The sequence below is a fragment of the Dermacentor albipictus genome, chromosome 9 (assembly GCF_038994185.2).
Source record: "Dermacentor albipictus isolate Rhodes 1998 colony chromosome 9, USDA_Dalb.pri_finalv2, whole genome shotgun sequence".
NCBI classification, from domain to species: Eukaryota; Metazoa; Arthropoda; class Arachnida; order Ixodida; family Ixodidae; genus Dermacentor; species Dermacentor albipictus.
Genome location: NC_091829.1, coordinates 62,452,944 through 62,479,225, shown reverse-complemented (window position 1 = coordinate 62,479,225; position 26,282 = coordinate 62,452,944). Strand labels below are relative to the sequence as shown.

At 46.1% G+C, this 26,282-nt stretch overlaps 2 protein-coding genes across 9 annotated transcripts in view; both read left to right on the top strand.

The window, feature by feature from the left end:
• The window catches only part of LOC139050030 (uncharacterized), a 35,253-nt gene extending 33,440 nt beyond the window's left edge, over positions 1-1,813 (top strand). For all 3 annotated transcript variants that reach the window (XM_070526163.1, XM_070526162.1, XM_070526164.1), the window contains one exon: positions 49-1,813. In XM_070526163.1, the coding sequence (XP_070382264.1) occupies positions 49-176 (128 nt within the window). In that variant the 3' untranslated portion in view covers positions 177-1,813. The remainder of the gene's footprint in view (positions 1-48) is intronic.
• A 4,569-nt stretch (positions 1,814-6,382) lies between these two features.
• The window catches only part of LOC139050024 (uncharacterized), a 45,609-nt gene continuing 25,709 nt past the window's right edge, over positions 6,383-26,282 (top strand). For 4 of the 6 annotated variants that reach the window (XM_070526121.1, XM_070526125.1, XM_070526120.1 and 1 more), the window contains exons 1-4: positions 6,383-6,643; positions 11,141-11,211; positions 13,980-14,106; positions 25,112-25,238. In XM_070526121.1, coding sequence (XP_070382222.1) covers positions 11,194-11,211; positions 13,980-14,106; positions 25,112-25,238 — 272 coding nt within the window. In that variant the 5' untranslated portion in view covers positions 6,383-6,643; positions 11,141-11,193. Of the gene's footprint in view, positions 6,644-11,140; positions 11,212-13,937; positions 14,107-17,028; positions 17,106-25,111; positions 25,239-26,282 lie in introns of those variants that run through there. The other 2 variants (XM_070526123.1, XM_070526126.1) reach the window with 2 other exon arrangements.

Here is a 26,282-nt window from a genome sequence, read left to right as displayed (position 1 = left end):
CAAGGAAAGGGTCAACCATTTTGAGCTAATTTGTTCATATACTTGCAGGAATGCAACTGGAACCGGAGAAAGGGAACCGCGAGTGTCCAGCGGTGTCCGTGGAAAAGTTTCCAGCAGACGGGGCACCTCACATGGGAACCCCCTCAAGCACACGGGCGATAGAACCCCCACGTTGAGAGCACGTGATCGATCATCAGTTAAGATGTCGGGCCACAAATGCGAAAAATGTGGTAAATTATTAAGCAGAGCTGATAGTTTACCAGCACATTACCGCACGCATACAAGCGAGAGACCCTACAAATGCGAAATATGCAAGAAATCATTTGCGCATAGGGGGAGTTTCCATAAACATCAACAGATTCACACAGGAGTGAAACCCCATATCTGCCAAATATGTACTAAACCATTCAAAAACAAAGTGGACCTTAATAGTCATCTCAAATCACATAGTTCCGACAGACCTTTCGTTTGCGACATATGTAATCGCTCCTATAAGTGGAAAAGAGATCTCCAAAGACACCGCAAAAGAACTCACTAGGCTAAAATCTCGTACGAGTGCAAGCACTGTGGATTTCGGTCCAAAAAGAAAAGAAATCTAGATGCACATCTGTGTAAGAATATTAGTTGCCAATTGTGTGGAGATTCATTTAGAGACGCAGCTCAACTGATTGCACATCACGTGGCCCATATGGGTGGGCAATCGTAACAGTGTGACTAGTGCGCAAGTAAAGTAAATCGCCCACGTGTTTTGCATAGGAACGTGACATATGAAGCCGTGCAGGAAAATAACGCTGACATTCTCCCACAGGGGTGATTAACTATCCGAACGCACCGTGTTGACAGACGGGCTTCTTTTCACGTTTAAAACTGCTGAGTGAAACGCAAGGCTTCGAGAATGACGCTTGATTTTTTGAAATTACGTGACAAAAACGTCGTCTCCCACAAAATTTGGGATGTTGCAATGTCGAAGTATACTGCAGGCCCTGACTAGCGCTAACTGTTCGCAAAACTAAGTTGTTTCGCCGGAGTAGCTTTCAAAAACTGATTTTTAGACAAACCCTAATGGGCTGCAACTTCGTGTTTGTGTAACTAGATGGCCGGATGTTCGCACAAGATCCTTGGCTCCTCGTTTAGTTTTGTGCAAGCGCTTTGACAGTGTACTTTTAAACAAGCTTTAGCTAACAATGCTTTTAATGATTCTGCAGTGCGAATAGAAGGGGGTCCTCACATGAGGAACGCTTTAAAAAAAGAGGCACTGTTTTCTTTTCAACTAATCATTATCTAACCTCTGCTAATATATGAGGTCCTCAGGCATTGCTGCCTTTCAGACACAACGTTTACAATTATAGACACATGTATGGTAAAATTTATTTCCTTTACATATTGTTCAATACACGATATGTTTTGGTTCTCTCTATAGATCTTGTACTCATACCGAAGATTTTAGTTCTTTATCATGCTGATGACCACGCTGAGACTGTATTAGACACAAACCGTTTCGAGCTTAAATATACATGTTCTTCCACTGCCAGTATTTTAAATGTTTTTATATATAGCTAGAACCTCTGCCAATTTTAAGTTACAGTTGCTTATTCCCTCGTAAGTCGTCTCTTTTGACTTGCGCACCACTCTAGTTACAGCTGTGGAATTTTTAAACCTGATCTCACAAACGTATCCCTGCGAGCAACTACAGGACAATTGAGATACAGGTTTTAGTTAATATTATTGACCCGCGCACTTCTATATCTTTTTCCAGTGAACGCATCTCGCCGAATAGCAAATGTTAAGTTACAGCTCAGGGCATGAGGCACCAGCATGTATCAGGACATTCTGCAATTGTCGAGATTTTTGTAACCAAATTGCGCACAATGCAAATACAGTTGTGCGTTCTGGAAGACACGCGAGCACCAATTATAACGCTGGAATCATCTACAAAAAAAGTGAGAAAAGCCGATACTCGTTAATGGCAAATCATTTGTTCAGCGATCGACTCATGTACCCGGCACTATCTTTCTGCCCGAATGTACCTTCTTTTGTTGGTTCCGGTTCGCCCAATAAAGTCGTTCATGAATCACGGTTCTTCTATGTTGTTCGCTGTCACTACAACTTGAGATCTCGTATACACTCGAAGAACAGTTTACACCCTTTAGCGTGCCCCTTCTGCCACACAATAATCGTCATCGGCATTGATGCGTTTCCTTTCTTTAACGCTGCGAGCCCGGTACTTTCCAGTAACGAATGGCACGCGCGTTATCAGCATGATAGCATTGCCGACAGGAAATTAGCGGGCGCGGCGCTTTCAAGAAAAGAAACGCATCAAGGAAAATGACGATTATCGTTGTGTGGGAGAAGGGGGCAATCTAAAGGGTGTAACTTTGCCTAAGAGTGTAGGTGCTTCGTGGAAACTGAATAAACCCTAGCAGTTATGAACATAACGTTGACGTCATTATGGACGAGCGATCTAGCCGCAGGCTACGACTACTGCCCCAGTACGGACCTTTGTCCCAGAAGATTAGGAAGATATTGTGAACCAGACAACTGCCCCAACGAGTGCCCTTGTCACCTGCACCGACGTGCGCTGCAAAAACCAATGAAGCCACCGATCACTCGCATATCATTGTTTGGAAGTCTGAAAATCTGGCGGGAAACCCACTCAAGAACCGCTATGTTTAACAACATAAACTGTGAAAAGCTGCGGTTTCGCAGCCTACATTTTTACACCATTTCATCAATTACAGCATTTCCACAAACATTCGTGAGCGTCATGTTTAAGGAGCGGGCTGAAGTTCAATGAGAACACCGTGATCTTCAGGGCAGAAATCCACTGTTAATTCAGCCATGTCCACACGCAGATGGCACAGATAGAAGCGTTTTTGCTCATCTGCAGTTTTGAAGCAACAGGTTTACGCCGGACTGATACGTAAACTGGCCAAGACCATTGCGAAATTCCTAACGGAAGCAACGGGCGTCGAAAATACGGGCGCAAAATTGAGGTATTACAGAGCAATTGAAAGTAAACTATTTTATGAGTAGATACTTTGGAAATCCTCCAATAAATGATAATTATTTTATCCATCTAATATAAGATTGGCGATTTCAGAATTGTCATGTGCAGAACCAAAACTAAAATTCTCATTTACTAAATTCATACGGATCAAAATGAAGAACTTTGTTCCTTCGCCTTGAGGGGTTCTCTTCAAATACTACAGCGGCTGTTGTGGCCAGTTCTTCACTTTGCCAACATTTAATTCATTACTTATTTTTTCATTATATTTATATTTTAAAAAATTTTCAATGAAGTTCTAGCTTAATGACATAATCCAGTCCAGACACCGGCTAAGCTGCCATGATCGGAGAAGACGTAAAATGTAAACCACATGAGTTGAGCCGCGTCATCATATTGCATTAGCAATGTGAATAACAATATATATAGGTATACAAGTAACACATTACCCACACAATAGCGATCTATGTTCACGTACTGCTTAGCGCAGGTATCTCAACAGAGCAGCAGGCAGCAAAGAATACATATACTGGGCATGCGTGATCTGCTCCGAGCAACACGTCTGTGCTCCAGAAGGATTCTACAAGCAAGCGTCTCTCTTTGAAAGGGGACAAGTCCTCATGAGTTCCGTCTCCCTGTCGAAACGTTGGCTTCAGCTGCAAGCTTCAGTTACCTTTTACAACCACCGCAGGTCGCAGTGTTCATGTGCATATCCTTCTTGTAATTTAGAACTCCTGACGCCACCGGCGTTTAGCCACAGAATACGCAGTACTACCTGGCTAGTGGCACAACTACAGTAAGTGTGGGAAGATTTTCCGCCGCTGGTATACCACGCCTCGCCTTGCAGGTGAATCAGCAAACCGTCTGCAGTCGTATACGATACATTTGTAGATCATCACCGCTAGATCACGGGTGCACAGTTCTGCACCTGTAAATCTGCACTCTACATTCTGCATAGTTTCATATACAATGAATGTAACTGCTGTCTCAAGAACTTAGGCTCAAGGCTGAGATGATCTGACGCGTGAATCGCTGCGGCGATAACGCTACTCGCGCGCGTACGGTCCTGTACTCCTGCTGAGCACAGTTGGCGGATTATCCGTGAGCAATTCCTAACGCAGAATTAGGAGGGGTATGAAACCGATACATGCACTCAGGTAGAGGATGGTGCAAAAAGAGGCACAATGCAGCAAGCGCCTCGAGACATCTTGCGGTTATGCGAGGGGTGTTAGTCACAGCTGCGTAGCAGCCATTCCCAGTTTGCTATCGTGTTGACGTCGCTAAAAAACGCAGTCGCAAGGCTCCTACGGCTCCACCATTGGAAGCAAAGTTTTTTTTTCTTGGGGCTGCCTATTTTTGATTGAAGTGTTTAACTACATGATAAATTCAACTGCACTTCGCTTGTCCTTACCTAGTACTTTGCAGCAGTGCTACAATGTAGTCTCAAATATTAACGCGATTGCCTTAAGGGCCGCGTGTCAAAGAAAATCCGCTGTCGGCGTCGGTAGAGTTGTCCGTGAGCCTAAATTCTCGTATATATATGGGTACCATTAGGTTGCAACAAAACTGCTTGTTGGCCTCGTTGGTGCTTGCTAAAGACGGTGTTTTTTGCTGCAAGTTAAAATACACAAAAGTAAGAAAAATAAATACACATAGACACACAGATACAAACACATGCCACCCGTATTGTGTTCTACGTGTCTTATTTCTGTGTGTTTTAACTTGCGGGAAAAAATGTATTTTACCATATACGTATCTGTGTATTTGACGCGTTGCTATATTACATGCCGTATATGCAGGTTATATTACCGCACCATCCTATCACTAAAGATGCTCATGCCTTGCTTTACATTCTTTACAAAGTTCACGGAACTTTGAGAATGTCAGCCCACAAACAAATGACACGCAAAAAAACACCGACAACGCATGCTTTTATGTTAAATCTTCTAATACTGAGCTATGGAAAGTGCAAAACAATAAGGCAAACCTGATAATTAGGCATTGTTCTTTTAGGCGCGGTTCTTCGCAACCTTCGGGATCGGCCCACGAAATAGGAGTGTATAGTGAACAAGAGTGTATGTGTATGGTGAACAAGAGTGTATGACGAATATAAATGATCAGTCATGACATGAATATCATGACATTTGTCTAATGTAGGTCATCATACAGCTACTTATGTCTTGGTGCTCTCATGGTCGTTTCGGTAACTTGGTAGGTACCAAGATCAAAATAGGGTGACAAGAGCGTAAGACGAAAATCAATGGTAGTGGTCATGACATGAATGTCATGATATGCATGTAATGTAGGTCATGAAACAGACGCATACGCCTTGGTATGTGCCAAACTTGGCATGGTATGACACGAGAGCACGACGAACATAAATGATAGATCATGACTTGAATGTCATGGCAACCGTGTCATGTAGGTCATGAAATCGCCGTCTACGTCTTCGTACCCTCATGGTCATTTCACTAACTTGGTAGGGTCGATTGCCACAGGGCGTTGGATCTGCCGGCTTTTTTAATGTCTGATAGTCTATCGATGGCCTAACCCAGATATAGGGGATGATAGCAATATTAAGCATGAAATACATGAAGCCCACGTTGTCGGCAACCTTCATGAGACCTCGAGCCTAACTACAGAGCCGTTATCCAGGAAGTCAAAAGGAGAATGGGGCTTGAATGTGACGAGAACCAAATAGACATCGTTGCGAGAGCAAAACGAGATCATCCGGGCAACAAGTCAAAACGCAGGACAATGCAGTCTCTGGCCTCCAACTTTTTGTACAAGACCGCATTACCTATGCTAGTCACCGTCCAAAGAAGCTACAAGAATTATTGCTTCCGATTGTACTGGTAGCGAGCAGCAGTAGTTTCCGATGAAACAGGTACACATGCCAGTCTCGAACCGCGGGGCACGATGGCAGGCGGCCCTTGTCAGTCACATACTTCGCGGATCAAATTTGGGGCGTTAGGCAAAATGAGGAGGCCGCCCGTGTCCATGAACTCTAGGTCGTCACCTAGGCTGGGGTACGGTGGCTAGCTGGGGTGCTTATGGCCACAGGCCACCCAAATTGCCTGCCATTTTGAATAAAGTTTTCACACACTCACTCCTCTTTCTTGCTCACCACATAACCCAAGCTGTAATTTCTTGTACACAAGCTCTTTTAGGCCCCTTTACTGCCACGTCACATTAAATTCACAGAACCCATGTTCGTGTCTACGGTTTTTGGCTGGGCGTGGGCTTTGCTTAAGTTTGTTTTGATGATTTGGTGTCAATTCAGCACAGGGCCCCGGGGCGCCTTGTTTAGTGTTCAAATATTAATACTTTAGCGTCAACATAGTGGCGCACTCTATCGTCTTTTTTTTCCAGATGGGTTTTACGATTTCATTCGAGTTGCCCAAGTGCCCGCCGTTTTACTGGCTCTCTCATCCTTGGCACAGACTGCGCATGCGCGATCATTCAGCAAAGTTCTGTCTCAGAAAGACGCTAGTGCTCCGGAGCGTCGTCACCAGCCATGACTGAACAAAGAAGCGGTGGGCGAACGCCTCCCGCGTTTGCCTTCATCGAAGAAGCAACCCCGGGTACAAGCCGTAAAGGCGGCGAGGGAGCCTCAGGCACTTGCGACGATATCCCTGCGTGAGTATTCCCGCTTGTGAAAGTTTCGTTGGATATTGTCAGCCGCAGGAACAACCTGAAATACAGACTTTAACAGTTATACATTTGTTTGCACACCGAATTGGGCGTTTTCGAGGACGACTTCGATTCAGTGTGGCTGCGGCTGTTTATGACCATGATAAAGAGAAGTGCCTCCTGTTTTTCGATCAAAGTATCTATCCATATGAATATATTGACGCAGGAAAGGGACGACGACCTTTTAGGAAGGCTTATTACTGAACATTTGGCTGGTGGACCAGCTTTCGTCAGAGTACTTTACTGTACTCTGTACTCTGTACTATACAGAGTACTTTACGTCAGAGTACCTTACTGTACTCTGAGGAAGGCTGGTCCACAAGCCGAAAACGTTCATTAAATAGGTCTTCCTAAAAGTTCGTCGTCTACTTCCTGCGTATGTTATGTCGGGTCCTGCGTGCTGAACTTTGAAGAAACCCCCATATATTTTGTTACGCCCACTTGGGGTTTGTTCTGTTTCAGTTACGATAGGCGACCAGACATTTAGAAGTGACTTTACTCTGCTTGCACGTACAACGCATGACATTATTTTAGGAATTAATATCTTGCGTGAGTGGGGGGAAATTTTGGATTGTGGAAGCGGGGCGATTTCTCTTCGCCGCGACGTGCAAACTTCTATGACAGATAACACCAGTGATGCCGCCGACGTTCTCGACGTGTCGCAAGATGTGTGTTTGCCCCCGCAGGCGGGAATGTTTGAACCTGTCCATATTTCTGGCTCTCGGACAGGTTGTTTTTGTGGTTTAGCCGAGCCCGATTATGACAATGCGCTCAAGAAAAATGTGATAGTCCCTCGCACCCTCGTTGTCACCACTGATGGTTGTATTCGTTTGTGGACAGTGAATGTTTCAACCCAATCGATAACATTGCCACTAGGACTTAAACTGGAAAGTATTGACGAACAAGCCATTGTCGGCGTCGGAACATTCGACGCTGACAATGGTGAGGAAGACAATGCTGTCTTCTAGTGAGCAGTGTCTGCTTGAAGGAGTGCTCGTTCGCTACGCCACATTGTTTGATTTTGCTCAAGGCCAACGAGCATCCCATACACCTCCAGCGTCTCGTATGCAACACCACTTCCATACAGGGCAAGCGACGCCAATTAGTCAGAAGCCTTACCGCGTTTCACCTTCAGAGAGAAAAATCGTCGCTGAGCAGGTCAAAGAAATGTTAAAGAAAGGAGTGATCCAGGAATTATATAGACCTTGGGCTGCTCCTGGGACCCTAGTAACAAAAAAAAAAACTCGTTGAGATTCTGTGTGGACTATCACCGCCTAAACACCATAACAAAGAATGACGTGTGCCCCCTGCCACGAATAGACGACGCCATTGACTGCCTCCAGTCCGCGTCGTATTTCTCTTCTTGATTTACGGTCAGGATATTGGCAAATTCCCATGCACCCCTCAGACAAGAAGACCGCCTTCGTCACAACTGACGGCCCCTTTGAGTTCAACGTTATTCCCTTTGGCCTATGCAACGCTCCAGCGACATTCGAGCGATTTATGGACAACGTACTCCACGAACTCAAATGGGAAGTTTGCATGTGCTATTCAGGCGACGTCATTACCTACGGCTGGACATTTCACGAGCACAATCAGCGCCTGTCGGCGTTCTTGACTGTATCCAGCAAGCTGGCCTTATTTTAAACTCGAAGAAATGTCATCTCGGTGAGCGTGAAGCCCTCGTATTAGGCTTTCTGGTCGACAAAGACGGCATACCACCAGACCACTAAAAGATAGCAGTGGTTCGTAACTTCCAACAGCCACACATGGCGACAGATCTGCGAAGCTTTTGGGCTTTTGCTCATATTTCCGGCGCTTGATCAAGAATTTCGCACAGCTACCCTCTCCGCTCACGCCACTCCTCACTCACTCCTTCACAAATACTTGCAATGAGGACAGCTAAGTGCGAGTCGGCGTTTCAACGGCTGGAATTTTTGTTGACTTCTGGACCGGTTCTATGGCATTTTGATCCGGAGGCGTCCACTGAGCTGCATACTGACGTCAGCGGTGCGGGTGTTGGCACTGTGCTTTTTCAGCTCTGCGGTGGCCTTGAGGATTTGGTTGTCTACGCTAGTCGAGCACTTACAATAGCGGAGACAAACTACACCGTTACTAAACTCGAGTGTCTAGCAGTCGTCTTCGACATTCAGAAGTTCCGCCCGTATTTACGTGGCCGCGCATTCATGATAGTGACTGACCATCATTCACTCATTCACCCGGCTGCGTGACCCGTCAGACTGGTTGGCCCGCTGGGCTTTGCACCTTCAAGAGTAAAACTTTTCCGTTAACAAAGAGAGCGGATGCTGTCACACGGACGCTGACGGCCTATCTCGTCTCCCTTTGCCACAAGCTAAAGCTGAGCATAATGACTTCGATGACTGCCTAGTTTCCATCTCTTCGACTTTCCAGACCTGGGTACCTTCGAGAGCGAGCAACTTTGCGACCTCACCTTGAAACCCCATCGGACAGCCGCATGTCAGTCAGCAGGAACAATACTGTTTACTTTTCGTAATGGTTTGCTGTGCAAAAAAAAAACATACCTGGTTTGCGACCTCTGCGAGTCAGCCAAGTTAACTACAGGGACGATCTCACCCATAGAGAGGAGATACAGTTAAAAACAGCCGAAGGGAAACCCATACCCAAGGTCGATAGGATCGAGGTGTTGGGGCTCATCATTGAAGCCAAGGGCAACAACGGAGAAACCCTCAGAACACTGGAGGGAACTGTAGCGCAAATCATCGGGCTAATCAGAAGGATAACAAATACACATAGCAGGATGAAAGAGGAAAACACGATAAGGTTAATACAGGCCTTCGTAATAAGTAGAATAGTATACGTGGCACCGTACTTAAAATGGCAGGCCGTGGAAAAGATCAAACTAGAATGCCTCATTCGGAAAACATACAAACTAGCCATAGGACTACCGATCAGCACCAGCACGGACAAATTGCTGCAATTAGGCCTACACAACACGATAGACGAGCTCATTGAAGCGCAATGTAGGGCACAATATGAACGCCGCTTTAAGACTAGAGCAGGCAGTCACATCCTAGAGAGATTAGACATAGGTTACCACTTTCAGCACGATGTCAAGATGAACATCGCGAGAGAGACGAAGGAAAGATTGGTAATACCTCCCATACCAAAGAACATGCACCCGGAACACAATAAGGACAGAATATATATATATATATATATATATATATATATATATATATATATATATATATTGTGTGTGTGTAATTTAGCTTGCGTAGCAGTAGCCCACTGGCTTGGATGTTAAGCTGCTTAGCTCGACATCACGGGTAATATTCCAGGCGCAGTGGCATTTCACCATACATTGTGAAACGTAAGAAAGCTCCGTAACTTGTATTTACGTGCACATTACCGAAACCCAGGGGGTGAAATTAAATTCCGTGATCCATCCAAGAGTTCGTCATTGCAAAATCAGGCTTTTGAAACGTGAACCACAAGATATAAATAAATGAAACAGTACGTCACACTTCCGTTGGCGGTCGAGTGAGCACACTCCAGGAACCCAACGAAACATCCCACAAATAGTGCCATTTGCTAAACACGCAAGAGATGTGTGACTAAGTGAGAACACTACTGAACTTTTCGTTGTTACTTGTTTTTCAGGAAATATAAAAGATGTGCCTAAAGAAAAACGCCAAATGTCTTTGATGTGAACGCCGTGCTCATTTGTAGGAAAGGTTAAGGCAAATCGGAAGGCACTACCAGGACGCCGCGACGGCCATGTCATTTTGGCACGACTGCGAACGGCCGCGTTGGCAGAGCGTGCGAAAGTTATCGTGAAATGGCGAGAACAGTTGCCGACTGCAAATTTTAAGATGCGTGGTCGCACGCTGGCACAGATGTTGCGGACGCGGCTGGGTGACTGATTCGGCCGACTGGCACGGCCCTTGTACGTGAGCTAATATAATGCAGCCAAACCTAACATAACCTTGCGTTACCCAAAGCATAATTTTAAGCTCTCACCCACCATTGCCGCATGCTACTCATGGTGTGGCCATCCTGTCACAATAGGTATGACTAGCGCTTTCCAGTTGACTCGCATGACGTCGTAGAGCTATACGCACGTAGTCTAAAATGGTCACCTTGGAGGGGATGGCACTACATAATTATATCGTAATCTTGCAACTTAGCATCTTCCTGTCTTGGTTCTAGCATCTTTCGTTGCTTTCCTATATTTCACGCTTCATGTCATGATTTAAGACATTACGCAATTTAAGAGTGCGCCGTTCACCTATGCCATCCAGGAAGTTATGCTTTTCATAAAATGATACATTACTGGGTTTACCTTCATTAACAAAGAAGCACTTCACTTGTTTTAAATTCTGCTTGGCAAAAACAATGTCCAGGTATATTCTGCCGTAACTAGGAGCACCCGCCAAAGCCATTATGTATGTCTCATTTCAGGTATATTGACGAGTACATCAATGACGCGTTGAAGGCATTGAAGCGCCACACCAATGCCACTGACGTCAATGGTACGTATGGCATGGCCTTTAACCATCGACACAACTCGCGAAGATGCCTAACATCTAACAGAGGAGGCATCGTTTCAATCGATCCTGATGGCGGTGCATTTATAGGTCATACGGACGCCTTACTAGCGTCCCCAAGTCAGTTGCTGAGGTGCAGTCGTAGTGCGAAATTCATGCAGATGAGTTGAGTGCTAACAGAGTCAACACTACGCGTATTCTACGTGCCTCAAGTTTCGAATCAATTCATTTTCAACACGGTGAATTCATTCGTAAAGGCAATGAACGCTTCTCGATACGTCTTGGATGTCGTGTTGGAATGGGGCCGGAGTAACGAACTTACCAATGCGTAGCAAGCCAACCGCATGTTTTATTCTTCACGTTAAATGCTTGCTTGAGGATCCTGTCGGTGAAGGGCCTCTTACCGGGCGCCATTGCAAATTTAATATAAAGGCAGTAAATTGCCAATGCGCCGTCAAGGGAGTGTTTCGGTAATACAATTATTTAAGTGCATTCGTTATGGGAGAGGATAGATGACATCGAGCTGTGCTACTGTGCCGTCAGCAGGCTAGTGTTACTGCTTCCAGACAATCTCCCTCTCTGCCTCGAATATTGTCCTCAAGCGGTGTTGCTTCTTTGCCTTCTCCGCAAAGGGCCTACGTCATGTTAACGTGACGAGCCTCTGCTCTATTATATATTCCGATATTATATATTCCGCGACCTCTTGCTCAGCGACCTCTTCCGCGACCTCTTCCGCGACCTCTTCCAGATGAAGGGCACGTGGCCAACTGTTTGCAACTGTTTCCATCCAAGCAGCCGCTTATACGTTTCACACGTGGTAGACACCTTTTAATTTACGAGCCGTGCTTGTGTATTTACAACAGCCAAACCTTGTGAGAGGAACTTTAAGACAGCTCTCTATCTACCTTACGAAAAACCAGCCACACCTTATTAGTATTCTGGAAAACACGCGGTCGTTATGTTTACCGGAGTGTGGCGAGATTACTGCGGTTACTTTATCCAACGATACTGCCCTGTCGACTTGTAATTCTGCAAGTCATTCCCATCTTATCCTATGCCCGCAACACGACCCTCACATATACGCATTGCGTGGCTTATTTTAAGCAGTGTGGAAGGTATCGAAGGCGTGCAGTGGATAAGAGCCATATTTGTTTGTAATTAGTTGCTAAACATGCATGGCTAACTGTAAATGCATTCCTAGGAACTTCAGCTACAGACGTAAGTAAATATATGCATAGGATGGCCAGGTTCTTGAAGAATTGTTCTCTATGGGTTGAAGCTGGCGTTTATCATATCATGACATAGTTTTCCTGGCTATTCAAGCATGAATGGAGTTTTTAGACTTGTTCTGTCACCTTTTCTTCGTCCACGACCCTATCAGGCTGTCTACTGCAAACAATGAATAGGCGGTATGCAAAACCTGCAGCTGCTCTTATGCACACAACCCGTTCATCTATATAAGGTAGTGGATATCGGGTACAATAGTAAAGTGCCAACATCCGAGTTCATGACACCATTCCGCAGTCATCCTTTCACTGCAGCCCCCATGCTTTCGAAACAATTTTCTTTTTAGTAGGAAGCTTCGGCTCGGCGAACATTTGAAATTGTCATGCTCAACATGTAAAATGCCAAAACGCCTTTAGTAACAGCTCTTAGACTGACTTGAATGATGTTCGTTCCATTTGAGCATGTTCTAGTGCCTGCAGTAAGGGAATTACGCATTTAGGGCCTGGATGGTATGCCAGAATTCGCGGAAATTGGCAAGTTCCCCAAAATTTGAAACACAACTTACACAATTTAGTAACTCCCATCCTAAAACAAGCATAGCAGGCCGAGTTTGCTTTATGAATCTAGAATTTACGGAAATGACAAATTTTCCGGGCATTTTTCAAAAGTCCTAGCTACATCATTGTGGTAAAGTTCAGACCGCTGCGTATCATTTTTCTCAATTCACGGGTATTAGTAAATTTACTTTCCAGAATTGTCATATCGTTTTTATGGCCCAGTTACACAGTTGCAAGCTTCATATTGTTCTTTTACAAATTTTAGCGCATTCAATACTTTTTATATAGACACTCATCGTCTCAACAATGGGTTAGTTTATGGGAGTTACAAGATTTCATCCTTTGTTTTTCACATTCGATGGCCTGCATCACATCTGGTGCAAGCATGACCGAGAAAAACAATATCCCTGCTCCCACGCACTTAGACAGAAGCCTCCGAGCTGAAGTTTCCTTTTGTGCGTTGCTAACTAAGCAGCTTTGCAATAACGAGACGCGTCCTTCTTGGTAAAGGGAAGTTTGGCGTGTACCAAAGCCTGCCTATTGAAATTAACATACACTTCTTTGCGACCTTAATGAAGCATCGAACACACCTCTTGCTTGAAATTGGAAAAGTAGGTTTGACCTTTGTAGCGCAGTGAAGGAATACGAGCTGTCGTCCTTCGCATTGAAAATGGTCGTGTTCTAATCTGCTGCATTGTTTGCAGCGTATTTATTTTTAGAAAAATTAACATTCCATTAATTTCAATGTGATTGTCTTTTACGTCAATGTGCAATTTTCTTGCACTGAGCTCCGAATTCTAGAACTCCGGATTGAAAAACGCACTGCACACGCGAACACAGCAGCCAGTCTTCCTTATGCCTAAAGCCCAACTAAAACGTTTTGCACGCCACCATTTATTTTTCATGCTCTTTGAATGACCTCTGCAGAGCGACGGGTAACCACCTCTGCTGTTTTCTCGGACGGTGCAGATGCCACTGACAGCGGAAGCACCAACTACGCACCTGTTGTGTCCACCGCTAGTGCCGATCACGCCTGGCCCAGAACGAGCCACGCTGACATCGAGAAACTATCGTCTACTACGAAAGACACCGCGAGGTGAGCCACCATTTCAAAATATTTCTTGACATAAAGCAACCCAGCCAGTGGGCGAACTGCGACGCTGACCGGGCCTCTCACTCCCGAATTTATGCCACATAGAAAATAGAAAAATAGATCACAACTGTAAAAGCAAAAGAAAACGTCTACTTCTAAGACGTGTGAAAAGGTTTCAAAGACGTGTGAAAAGGTTTCAAAGACGCGTGAAGAGGTTTCAAAGTCGCGTGAAGACATCTCAAAGGCGCGTGAATACGCGTCAAGGACGCAAGAAGACGGCTCATTTCTCCATACCATAGGGTATGCTGATGCGGTGCATAAAGGGACAGTGCGGCAGCAGCCTTTCCCACGAAGAATGTGCCTAATGTTGGGCAACGAACCCCTTCGGCAGGTGCAGCCAGCGTTGCACCACCATCCAACAAAACCTCATCAAATTCTAGGTTTGTGGCATTTAAAGATACTGTCACTACAGGCGAGGCGTTGCCAAACCACCGCTTCCAGGAAGGACGGTGAACACAATTTCTAGTCGAACGGCACCACCCTTTCACTTCGAACCGTAAAACCCAGTCACCCTGCGACATATAGAACCAAAGGGACTCTGTAAGCTAAGTTAGCTGTCTTATATTAGACACGCAGCACAAATGCATTCTGCAATACGTACACACTAACATTGCAGAGGAATGTAAGGAGACTTCTACACAATTTAGATTATGTCGAACAACATATTTAGAAACTTAGTGCAAAAGTGCTGCGAACTGCTGGGGTTGCTTAGTGGCTATTGTGTTCGGCTGCATTTGATAGGGGCGAAATGAGAAAACGTCCGTGTGCTCAAATTTAGGTGCATTTTAAGGAGCCCCTGTTTGACCAAATTATTCCCGAGTTCACCAATACAGGGCGCCTCATAATCGAATCGTGTCTATGGCACGTAAAACCCCATAATTTATCAATCCTTTATAGCTCTGTGTGTTCAGAAAACACACGTAATAGCTACACACACACTTTCCTAGGCAACGTCATTTTTAAGAGAGGCCGCGACGATGGTCTCACTTCGTCGGGTTGTGTGGCTATAATAGTAAATAAATTCCCTGCCATCAATTACAACTCAGAACGACCTTTGAAGCTGTTGCTGTCCGAACACTGCTGCTCCGCAAGCTGGTCAAATTCACTTCCGTTTGCATACCTCCCAACCACCAAATTCACGAAACAATTTCAGAGCCTTGGGGATGAACTTCCCGAATCCCACATAGTATATTAAGACGAAAATGCACATAGCCCCCTTTGGCGAGATTCTCGCTGTAATTTTTTTTCTCCTGTGGATGCCTCTTTATTGATAACGAGCCGAAATTTTTCTTCTTGAGGTAAAGCATTCTCCTCGAAACGCATCAACATAACATCATATACACTCATGCCCTACCTAGAGTGGAACGTCCTGAATACCTCGTGAGAAGTCTGCTCCGGGAAATGATCAAACTATGTACGCAATAATAAAACACATTCACGCTGATACGCAAGTTGCTCTATCGCCAGTGTTGAACACCATGTGGGCAACAATATAATTTTACATAGCACTGAATAAAGTTATTTATGTCTCCATCTTGAAACAGGGCTAGGATACATCTTCTATGGCAAGTTAGTGGTCTATGGCATCATGAAACTGCTCGTTTAATCTATTACAAAAGAGGATTACTCGTGGGCTATTACTTTCTTGAACGAAACAAACTACTTGACGATTATGAACGATGCTTTAAAGACAGCCGATCCACAACTGACCACCTCATGCGGATTATGTCTTACATCAGTAAAGCTTTTGCTCAAAGACAGTTCTTTCTGTCATTGTTTCTTGATGTCAAAAACGCTTGACGCCCCACCTGGCCTTTTGCGCCATCTCGGAAACGGGCATTTCGAGGCAACATGCTTAATGTAGTAGAAAGTTATTTATCGAAGCTAACGTAGAATATTAGTGCTGGAAATATTCCGTCCAGGTCATTCATCGAGAATACTGTGTTACCAGGGTGTGGGCGACTTATTCGTATCATTGTTGTGAAAAATGAATTTAGCACGTTCATGTATTCCGCAACGTATGCTTTAATCCATTTACGTTGATGACTTGCCGATTCTATTTAACTCGTGTGGCTTTGCATTCTACGAAAGACAAGTTGAAATTGGCTTGACCAAAGCGTCAACATCAGCACAGAATTGTTTTAAGCCACATTTCTGGAGAAGCCCCTCCTTCCGTCTTTCAAGAAATAGAGGCGTCGTTCCGGTCTCCCATATTGAGGTGCATGAGCAACACTTACCTGTGAATAGAGAGCACTAAATTTTAAGGTGTCATTTTAGGCACGAAGTTAACCTTTATTCTACGCCTGAGAAAGAGATATGGTAAATGATAGGCATTGAGGTTACCCAACAATGAGCCCGTTTGGCTACCCTGCACTTGCGAAAGGGGAAAGGGGGAGGGGGCAAGATTAGGAGAAGAGAAAATCTACTGTGGATACCGCCGACGCAGCAAGAGTTCCCTGCTCCATATCACAGTTAGGCACTCAGTCCTTAAGTACCTTGAACAGAAATGTCCCCCCCCCCAAAAAAAAACAATGAATATTCCTAAAATTCTGTCGCAAACAACGTGGGGTAGAGTGACAAGACCTTCCTCAAACATTTACAAATGCCTAATTGGAACACGCCTAGCTTACGGGGCCAAAAAAGTGTCAATTGGCTACTTATAGTGCCTCGATGATGCGGATCCTGTCCATCACCTAGGCATCCGGCTGACCCGTTGTAAGGGCTCTGAGTGAGACCAAAACATTGTAACCAGCTCGATTACCAAACAGAGCTTTGGTTTCTCGGTACTTGCTTGTAATAAAAGATAATTTCAATTTTTCGTAACAGCTGTGTGTATCTCATACCAATACTTTTTTTAATTTGCAGCTGTTCTGACGACGCCTGGCGTTGCCAGCGGAACGTGCCGCTCAGGCCGATAGCCAACCAGACGTAAAGCCTCGACGGTACGTAGGCGATGGTCATTCGCCTTTGCAACAAATATGGGAGAGATGCCCTACATCCACCGTGGCAGTGGTGCACTTATTGCGCATGAAGACGCGCTTCACTAAAGCCACCAAGTCGGTTTCCGCAGGAGGCGCCTTATCACTCTCCTTAGTAAGAAATTTGTGCAGATGCGTGCAAACTCGTACAGAACCTATGTTTGAATCCTATATTCTCACATCAGTGAAGTGCAAACGCCCGCTCCCAGGAGATCGGGGCAGAGGCCGAGACTGTACATTCTACGCAGTCATCGATTCAGTAGCAATTGAAATCGGTGCTTCACCATTATTCTCAATTTTTATTTGTCAAGCAGACTCTGTGTGTTCGTCGTGCTGGCACCATATTTTTTTCTCTTAAACCCGTTGAACTTTGTTGACAAAGATATTGCTTAGATACCCCACGTGGTTGCCTAGTGGCTTTGCCATTGCGCGCCTAAGCACAGCGTCAAGGGGTAAAGTGGTGGTTGCGGCGGCTGCATTTAGATCGCGGCAAAATACAAAAAGACCTGTGCACAGTACATTGGGCGCACGTTGACGAGCCCCAGGTGACCAAATTATTCCTAAGATTTCGGCCCATAATATCCCAGAATTGCAGTTTAATGATGTTTTGGCACGAATTCAGAGTAAGGTGTGCACTTAGGGTGGTGTTTCAGATGGCTGTACCGGAGGAGCAGAACGTTCGAAATGAATTTGCACTAAATATTCCTGTATGCAACAACTCTATAGGTCAATAATATTCAGAGATGCTAAAACTGCAATCTTTAGTACCGGAGGTTGGCAAGCCGCGTTTACTTAAATTTTCTTTATGGAATGCGAAGGCGCGATGAGCGTTCTTACTAGACTCTCCCCTCCCTTTCACATTGTAAATGGACTAGTATTCCGTTTTGCGGTCTCTCCCTACATTGGTTTAATGCTAACTGCCCTATCATCGTTGGTCGTCATGAGGAAGCTTCCACCGCAGTTATTGCTACTGAATCTAGCGTTTTCCTTTTTTTAATTGCACTGTGATATTACAAAATTTTATCAAAACTCAAGGCGGTTTTATCCGCCCCCTAACCACAAACGCGACAGTGCCCAAGCGGTAGACTGGAGGCAGCTACAAACAAAGAACTTTCCCAACACCGTCCATCTCAGGAGGATATATCCGGACATCTACTCGGATGATAACTGCAAACTATCCAGCAGGGCTCACCTATCTCTTAGACACATTCTCTGGGAATGTGAGGTTATATGCAAAGAAAAAGCAGTTTCCCCAGATAAAGCTGCGGCGTGATGGACAGCGGCGTTGCGCAGCTCAAACCTCGAAAATCAACTATGGTCCATCCAGCAAGCCCGTGAGGCGTCGAGGAGAAAGAATCTCCGGACTTCCTCGGGGGTGGCCTAGGCCCAGGCCACGAATTTGCCAGATTGTTAATTAAGTTGTTACCCCCTCCACGCAATTTCTGGAAAGTTAAGAAATCTGTGTGCCTAGCTAGAACACTTGCATACCTAACTATAGTGTCCCCACTTTAACGTACATATATGCTCTCTGTTGCACAGTTAGGTGTCATTGCCTCGCAAAATATCACTTCTTCGTTGCTTCCAAGCTAATATAAGCACTGCAACACGACTCTTACATATGCGCTTTCACTAATCTTTTCAATGCGAAGCATTTTCTGGTAAAATTTTGCTTCTCTGAGAGTGTCTGTCTGTCTGTGTCTGTCTGTCTGTGTGTCTGTCTGTGTGTCTCTGTCTGTGTCTCTGTGTCTCTGTCTGTGTCTCTGTCTGTGTCTCTGTCTGTGTCTCGGTCTCGGTCTCTCTCTGTCTGTCTGTTTGTGTCTCTGTCTCTGTGTCTCTGTGTCTCTGGCCTCTGTTTGTGTCTCTGTTTCTGTTTGTGTCTCTGTGTCTGTCTGTGTCTCTGTCTGTGTCTCTGTCTGTGTCTCTGTGTGTGTCTCTGTGTGTGTCTCTGTGTGTGTCTCTGTGTGTGTCTCTGTCTGTGTCTCTGTCTGTGTCTCTGTCTGTGTCTCTGTCTGTGTCTCTGTCTGTGTCTCTGTCTGTGTCTCTGTTTGTGTCTTTGTTTCTGTTTGTGTCTCTGTTTCTGTCTGTGTCTCTGTGTCTCTGTTTCTCTCTGTGGCTCTGTGTCTCTGTTTCTGTCTGTGTCTCTGTGTCTCTGTTTCTGTGTCTGTGTCTCTGTGTCTCTGTGTCTCTGTGTCTCTGTGTCTGTGTCTCTGTGTCTGTGTCTCTGTGTCTGTGTCTCTGTGTCTCTGTGTCTGTGTCTCTGTGTCTCTGTTTCTGTCTGTGTCTCTGTCTCTGTTTCTGTCTGTGTCTCTGTGTCTGTGTCTCTGTGTCTCTGTTTCTGTCTGTGTCTCTGTCTCTGTTTCTGTCTGTGTCTCTGTGTCTGTCTGTGTCTCTGTGTCTGTGTCTCTGTGTCTGTGTCTCTATGTCTCTGTGTCTCTATGTCTCTGTTTCTGTCTGTGTCTCTGTGTCTGTGTCTCTGTGTCTGTGTCTCTATGTCTCTGTGTCTGTGTCTCTATGTTTCTGTTTCTGTCTGTGTCTCTGTGTCTGTCTGTGTCTGTGTCTGTGTCTCGGTCTCGGTCTCTCTCTGTCTGTCTGTTTGTGTCTCTGTCTCTGTTTGTGTCTCTGTCTCTGTTTGTGTCTCTGTTTGTGTCTCTGTCTCTGTGTGTGTCTCTGTGTGTGTCTCTGTCTGTGTCTCTGTCTGTGTCTCTGTCTGTGTCTCTGTTTGTGTCTTTGTTTCTGTTTGTGTCTCTGTTTCTGTCTGTGTCTCTGTGTCTCTGTTTCTGTCTGTGGCTCTGTGTCTCTGTTTCTGTCTGTGTCTCTGTGTCTCTGTTTCTGTCTGTGGCTCTGTGTCTCTGTTTCTGTCTGTGTCTCTGTTTTTGTCTGTGTCTCTGTGTCTGTCTGTGTCTCTGTGTCTCTGTTTCTGTCTGTGTCTCTGTGTCTGTCTGTGTCTCTGTGTCTGTGTCTCTGTGTCTCTGTTTCTGTCTGTGTCTCTGTGTCTGTCTGTGTCTCTGTGTCTGTCTGTGTCTCTGTCTGTGTCTGTGTCTCTGTCTGTGTCTTGGTCTCGGTCTCTGTCTGTGTCTCGGTCTCTGTCTGTCTGTTTGTGTCTCTGTCTGTCTGTTTGTGTCTCTGTTTGTGTCTCTGTTTCTGTTTGTGTCTGTCTCTGTTTGTGTCTGTCTCTGTTTGTGTCTCTCTGTTTGTGTCTGTCTCTGTCTGTGTCTCTGTCTGTGTCTCTGTCTGTGTCTCTGTCTGTGTCTCTGTCTGTGTCTGTGTCTCTGTCTGTGTCTGTGTCTGTGTCTGTGTCTCTGTCTGTGTCTCTGTCTGCGTCTCTGTCTGCGTCTCCGTCTGCGTCTCTGTCTGCGTCTCTGTCTGCGTCTCTGTCTGCGTCTCTGTCTGCGTCTCTGTCTGCGTCTCTGTCTGCGTCTCTGTCTGCGTCTCTGTCTGCGTCTCTGTCTGCGTGTCTGTCTGCGTCTCTGTCTGCGTCTCTGTCTGTGTCTGTGTCTCTGTGTCTGTGTCTCTGTGTCTGTGTCTCTGTGTCTGTGTCTCTGTGTCTGTGTCTCTGTGTCTGTGTCTCTGTCTCTGTGTCTCTGTCTCTGTGTCTCTGTCTCTGTGTCTCTGTGTCGCTGTGTCTGTGTCTCTGTGTCTCTGTGTCTGTGTCTCTGTGTCTGTGTCTCTGTCTGTGTCTCTGTGTCTGTGTCTCTGTGTCTCTGTGTCTGTGTCTCTGTGTCTGTGTCTCTGTGTCTGTGTCTCTGTGTCTGTGTGTCTGTGTCTCTGTGTCTGTGTCTCTGTGTCTGTGTCTATGTGTCTGTGTCTATGTGTCTGTGTCTATGTGTCTGTGTCTGTGTGTCTGTGTCTGTGTGTCTGTGTCTGTGTGTCTGTGTCTGTGTGTCTGTGTTTGTGTGTCTGTGTTTGTGTCTCTGTTTGTGTCTCTGTTTCTGTCTGTGTCTCTGTGTCTGTCTGTGTTTCTGTGTCTGTCTGTGTTTCTGTGTCTGTCTGTGTTTCTGTGTCTGTCTGTGTTTCTGTGTCTGTCTGTGTCTGTGTCTCTGTGTCTGTGTCTCTGTGTCCGTGTCTCTGTGTCTGTGTCTGTGTCTCTGTGTCTGTGTCTCTGTGTCTGCGTCTCTGTGTCTGCGTCTCTGTGTCTGTGTCTCTGTGTCTGTGTCTCTGTCTCTGTGTCTCTGTCTCTGTCTGTCTAAACACTTTGAATGTCTCATGATCGTTTCGTCAACTAAAAAATTACCGACGATTACATTACTTCCTAATGCGAAATTTGAGCGCAGCAAATAAGCTGTTTCACCTTTTCGATAGATTGAGGCAAAGAAATCGAGCAACACATGTATGCGCTATCACAGAATTTTTTTTTGCGGTGGCGACGCGTACTCCTGGATAATCTCGACGGCGGCGACGGTAAGCTTCTGCTTCGGCGGCACGCACCTCTGGATTCTGACGGCGACGGCGCTGGCCCTCTGCTCTGGCAGCTCGTTTAGCAGCAGTAGCAGACGGAGGACTTCCATCGGTCGTCTCGCTCATGGCTCAGAAAGAACTGGCAGATAATTTCGCAGTGGCGAACGGCAGCGGCAATTTCGGCTCGGGAGGTGCACATATACAGATCCGCCGCCACCGATCTGGCTCTCTGATTGCCACCGCACAAGGCGAACGGCAGCGGCGATTTCGGCTCGGGCGGTGCACATATACAGATCTGCCGCCACCGATCTGGCTCTCTGATCGCCACCCCACAGGGGTTGCATTGGAGGAGGAGCGAAGAAAGGAATTAAGTTGGAGCCGGCGCTTTCACAACCGGAGACTCGCAGGAAGAGGGGGGAGGGGGGCGGCGTGCGCCCCCAGCGGCAAACGATGGGGGCAGAATCGCGCGCAGCAAGCGGACAACACGATAAAGGGAGGACAGAAGAGATAGCAGCGACTGACTGATGCCGCTGACGCCTATAGTGAGTCAACCCCAGCTGCGGAGTTGGTTTCAGGGACAACGCCGCCGATGCCGACACAAACAATATGATACCCTCGCTTCCGCAGCGCTAAAAACCAGGTCTAGCCGTGGGAAGGTGGTCACGTATTCGTCGACGTGCCGGGGCCTACGTGAAATAACCGGCGCGTCGGCAACTGAAGAGCACCCTATCCGCCACACAAGAACAGGGGGGGGGGGGGACCCTTTCCTCCTCTTTCTGCATGGCGGCGACGGTGTCCAATGCAGTAACGTTATCTTGACTCTCTAGCGGCGTCAGCGGCATCCAGCGGTATCAGTCGGTCGCTGCTAGCACTGGGGGGATGAAAGGGGGGCGGAAATGGTTACGAGGCCGACGACAACGCCGATGACGACGCGAAACCCAGGAACGGACGCCAAAGATCTGCGCTCTAAAATACGCATAGTATGAAAGAGTGTATGACGAACATAAGTAATCGGTCGTGACATGAATATCATGGCATGCGCCTAACGTAAGTCAACACACAGCTGCCTACGTCTTAGTGCTCTCATGGTCGTTTCGTTAACTTGGTAGGCACAAAGTATGCATATATGTCTAGAACGCATCAGCAACATCAATGATAGGGCATAATTTGGATATCATGACACGAGTGTCATGTAGGTCATGAAGCAGCCTCCTACATCTTGGTGCTCTCATGGTCGTTTCGTTAACTTGGTATCTCCAATATATCGTATAGTATGTCAAGACTGTATCACGAACAGAAATGACAGGTCATAACAGGAGGTTCATGATTAGCGTGTCATGTACGTTCTGAAACAGCTGCCTACGTCTTGGTATGTACCAAAATTGGCATAGTATAAGAGGGCATGACAAAACATAAAATCTCGCCGCCCTTCCAATCTGTGAAGGATGACCAAGGAGGCTGTGTATGTGGGTCTCTTAATGGCGAACTGCACCGCTGCAGCAGGTTGACCCGGCATTGCACTATCTTCAGTATCGGCCCACGTATGGAGAGTCCTTAACGCCTGCTTAAGCTCCGCTGCGGGTCTTCAGGATTTTGTTTCCATGCGGATACGATCCTGGGGGAACTAGCGCTAAACAGCTGTCCTGTAATCGATTGGTTATGTTATGAGTGAAATTCGTGACATGTGTGTCATGTAGGTCATCAAACATCCGCCTATATCTCAGTGCTCTAACAGTCGCTCCATCAACTTTGAAGGCTATGCGCACACTGCTTCGCATAACATCGACTCCCGCAGGGCGTAGGATCTGCCAGATGTTAATGTTGTCGTATATTCTATTGATGGCCTACACAGGGATGTATGGAATGAGAGCCGCTTGAAGCATGAAATACACGTAGCCGCACAGGGGCGCTTGCATCAGCAGGCGTTTGGTGTGTTGTGACACCGCGTACCCGAGCAACTAGGCTTGGCCCCTCCCGCCACACGCGCAAACACGCCCACACGAGCAAACACGCGCACAATACATACATCTCCAGTTCTTGGCAACCTTCGGGAGACGTTGAGCAAAACTCCGGTGCCGCTATCCAGGAAATCAAGACGATAATGGGAGGTGAATGGGGCGAGAACAAAACGAGAACAAATGGGCATCGTTGGGAGATCAAAACGAGATCATCCGAGGAACCAGTCAAAATTGAGAAAATGCAGTCTCCTGCCTTCAACTCCCTGTACAGGACCGCAACACATAGGCTAGTTACTGCGCAAAGAAGTTATATATTTCTTCAGATTCCAACGGGAGCGAGCAGAAAGGGTCCCAGGGGAAAGGGGTACACATGTCAGACTCGAACCACTGGGCGCTATGGGAGGTCGCGCTTCTCATCTACGACCTCGCCGATCAACTTTGGGGCGTCCGGCACGCCGAGGATACCACCCGCGTCAAACGTCCTGGGCCATCACCTAGATTGGGGTGGTTATCACTCCACTCCGCAAAATTCGCCAAATGTCTTGAATAATGTTTTCAATCACTCGCTCCTATTTTTTACTCTTTCCTGCTGACAACATCACTCAAGCATCAATTTCTCGTACGCTGAAGTTTACTTCGTCAGTTCCAATAACGACGTTGAAAAGAGAAATACAGCACCCCATACAATTAACTCACTTTCGGCGCTGAGATATCGTTGCCTGTGGTTTCAACGGCAAAGGCACGTGAGTTACGCGGCGCGGATTTGGCGCCGCCTCCAAAAATGGCGCGCCGCTGCATGGCCAGGCCAGCAGCGTCGCGCGAGCCGCGCACGATTATGAGGGCTAAAATGGTTGTGAGCAAACGTCGCAATTACTTCCACCAGTCTTCCTTTCTGTAAGCCATTTAATACTTGCATACACTCGAGATTGCAGTAGCATGGGCAATTTTTTTTCGTAATGAGCTCATAAAAATGCATTGCTTGTAGGCTGTATTTCCTTAACTTCATCTAGAGGAGTCCTCAAATGTGATTCGGATACCGGCTTCTGACATGCAAGTACGTCGTTGACACCGCATGTATGAATCATAGCAGGTCAACAAATTCTGCAGAGGTTGCACAGGCTTCGAAGAAAAATTTGTAGTACCTCGTCTGAAATACATCCTCTCATTTTTTTTCTTTGTCTTCGCCTACAACGGGCTATTTCTGGTGCTCGTAATAGATGAAAAAAGAGCAACAACATCGTGAAGCATCTGATTCGCATAATATTTGATGATGCAGCAAATAGAGTGGGTCAAGGTTTGCGCGCTGAAGAAACGCAAATGTTCATTTTCGCTTAGAACAATATCTTGTTCTGCCCGAGGTATGTAATGGAGCGTAATAATCTTCTGAAGAAGCCAACATTGCAGAATCTAGCGTGGTCGGCTCTCTTACGGCCACGAAGTCTTGCATGCATTTAATACCGACTTTCATAAAGAAAATTGCACCGCATATGCAAGCAGTGCAAAAGGATTCCTCTGCCACTAAATGATTTCAGCTCGACGATAAAAAATTTCATTTCTTATGAATTGGCCTTGCAGAACTGGGAATTAACACTTTTTATGTTCTTTGATAACATACAGGTGCCTATTCCAGCGGTAGCCCTAGTCTCCTGCAGCTGGGGCCCACAAGCAGCATCGATCACAAAAAGCCCAGCACAAGCCGCGCTGGAATGGTGGAGGTATCAGCAAGTTTACAATACGGAGCCAGGTAAGGCGACATTAAGAAACGTTTCATTGCTAAAAACCTCGGAGCCTACAGGGAATGCTTCCCGGAGTTCAACTGTGCCTACCCCTTATAAATGTTCAAGGGGAGCGCTAGTTCTGATGTCTGAAACAGGAACTGCATCAGCAGTTTTCAGCATTGGGCAGGCGGAGCTGGCGTTAACATACTTCCTTCTTGCAAGAGAGCGACCCGACACGGACACAGCAGAAAGCATAGGGTTTCCTACGGAATACTTGAGAGTACTCGGACACATCAATCGTTGAGCCATCATCGGAATGATAAGTACATAGATTTGTCTGATTATTCACACGTTGTTGCGGAGCCGTTTATTAAGCTTTTTCTGCCTTCATTGCCTTCATTATCGTAAATCTCCCAGCAATCTATGCACTTCGAAGTGAGAAAGGCGGTTCAAATACGTACAATCGGTGCTCATGAAAACGACTGAGCTTGTCGAGGTGGCCAAGTCGAAATGCCCCAAGCGTCTCAAGGCACTGGCTTGCCCCCAATAACTATATAAAGGCGTTTCACATTGCTTGTCGATACATGCGTCCATGGCGTAATAGTTTCAATCATGGATCCATGTGCTTAGAGGTCCTGTGTTCGAATCCTGCCGTCGGACAATCTTAATATTTATTCATTACGCAGGACAATGTTGAAAATAACTAGTTTACAAAGTCACTATGCCGTTTGAAGCCTGAAGGGGGAAGTTAGGGCAAATCCATGTACCTCCCATAATTCCCATGCTCCCTAGAAACTAGCGCAAGCGTTACTGGTTACTGGTTATCTCATGAAAGTGTCATGAAGAAGGTGAACAGCAAAGGGCGCGATCATGAAGCCATAACACCTCGGCCGATGTTCCATGCTGTTAACATGCTGCAATATGCAGCACAGTTGAAGGCTCGTTGCCTGTTTGCTTACTCCAGCTTATGGAATTCATATTGATAGTGAGGAGCAAGATGTTGATTTAAATCAAGGCTCATAAAATGAAACAGTGAAACTAAGTTTACCCAGGGAAGGTAGCGTGTGCTA